The sequence below is a fragment of the Austrofundulus limnaeus genome, unplaced genomic scaffold, assembly GCF_001266775.1.
Source record: "Austrofundulus limnaeus strain Quisiro unplaced genomic scaffold, Austrofundulus_limnaeus-1.0 Scaffold591, whole genome shotgun sequence".
NCBI classification, from domain to species: domain Eukaryota; kingdom Metazoa; phylum Chordata; class Actinopteri; order Cyprinodontiformes; family Rivulidae; genus Austrofundulus; species Austrofundulus limnaeus.
The window spans coordinates 85,617-87,166 of record NW_013952993.1 but is presented as its reverse complement, the minus strand read 5'-3'; the positions used below and the strand labels follow the sequence as shown (position 1 = coordinate 87,166).

General features: G+C 41.4%; 1 protein-coding gene across 1 annotated transcript; it reads right to left on the bottom strand.

The window, feature by feature from the left end:
* Positions 1-705: 705 nt before the first annotated feature.
* On the bottom strand, positions 706-1,175 carry rbm14b (RNA binding motif protein 14b; the record flags this gene model as incomplete). The annotated part of the gene is given in 1 exon segment (XM_014026803.1): positions 706-1,175. A coding segment is annotated over 1 exon segment (441 nt). The 3' UTR covers positions 706-730.
* Positions 1,176-1,550: the final 375 nt, after the last annotated feature.

The following is a 1,550-nucleotide window of genomic DNA, read 5'->3' as shown; positions in this document are numbered from 1 at the left end:
TTTGAGCAAGTGAACGTCATGTTCACAAGATAATTAATCCACCAGATAATTCAGAGGYGGTCTGTTCGGTAAATTTTACTCCAGGAGCTGCGAGGCTTGTTTTCAGGCTTCAGACTGAACTGAAGCAGCAGCTGCTGACGTCACTACGCTCTTGCGCGATGCTGCGTTCAGGACAAGCATGGAAAACTCACMACTCTTATGCCAATACGGTCGCAATGATGCTTTTAGGTACCGAAATGGAATTGCATGAACATTCACGTGGTGGTGATGTAATACAGCGAATCGATAATAAAAAATCTGCGTCGACAAATTTACATAATCGACGTCATCGATTATTTCAACTAATCGGTGCAGCCCTAGATGAAACCTTAAAGTGCCTGTGACATCAATTTTTTGTAAGAAAAGTGAATGCATTTTTGGAAAGACAACATTATAACTTATTACAAAACAAATTTCACATTGCTCAGATGAACAATTGAGATATTTGCATGTGAAATAACAGAAAGTGATGTCAAAGAGGAAAATCTGCATGTGAATTTTTAAAAAATTATTTTTACCAATTATTTTAACATTTGAGATGAATTACAATCATCCTAATTACAATGTGTTGACATTTTTAAGACTTCAGAAAGGTTGATTTAAGCCATTTTAAGGCTAATTAAGGCCTTATTTTTGGATTGATGAATTCAATGCCTTTTAAGGATCTGCAGGAATCCTATACTGTTAATATCTAATAAAAAGTAACACTGAAATTGTTCATAGAACACCACTTCAGAAAAAGGCCATTAACACCGTCCCTTGAAATAAACCACAGTTGCATACCTTTGACTTTGTCACACTCAAGAACCTTCCCAAAAGTTTGGAACAGCTGCTTGAGGTCTTCGGTGGTACACATCCCACTCAGGTTGCCCACAAACACTTTTGTGGAGTGCAACGGCCGTCCCCTCGACTCTTCCACCACCAGATTCCGACCGCGAAACTCCCGCCCATTGAGCTCCCGGATGGCTCGCTCAGCGGCCCCCTCGCCCTGCAGGTGCACGAAGGCGAACTGCCGCAGCACGCTGCAGCTGACGACCTGGCCATAGGGTTCGAAGATGGCCGACAGCTCCTCCTGGGTGGTGTCCAGAGCCAGGTTGCCCACAAAGAGCTTCACTGTGTGGCTCTTATCCATGGCGCTGCAGAGGAACAGTTAAGAGATAAGAAACAGAACACAATCAGTTTTATTGATTATTAGCTAAAATCTAATGTGATAAGTCGCTGAGAGTCTTCCTCAGCACATTGTCGGAGCGCTAACAGATGATAACATCACGAGATTACACTTATTTACAATGTTTAACCATAACAGTTACAACCCTGTCCCATTTCCTCATAAGACATTAGTCTAAACTGGTATAGAAGGCAGCAGAATACATGCATTCCTTAGAAAATTCCTTCTTTTCTACAGAATTTCAATGAAAAATACACAGAATCTCTCTTTCAATGAAAAAGAGCCTAGCTATTCATGAATCTGACACACACACACACACACACACACACACACACACACACAC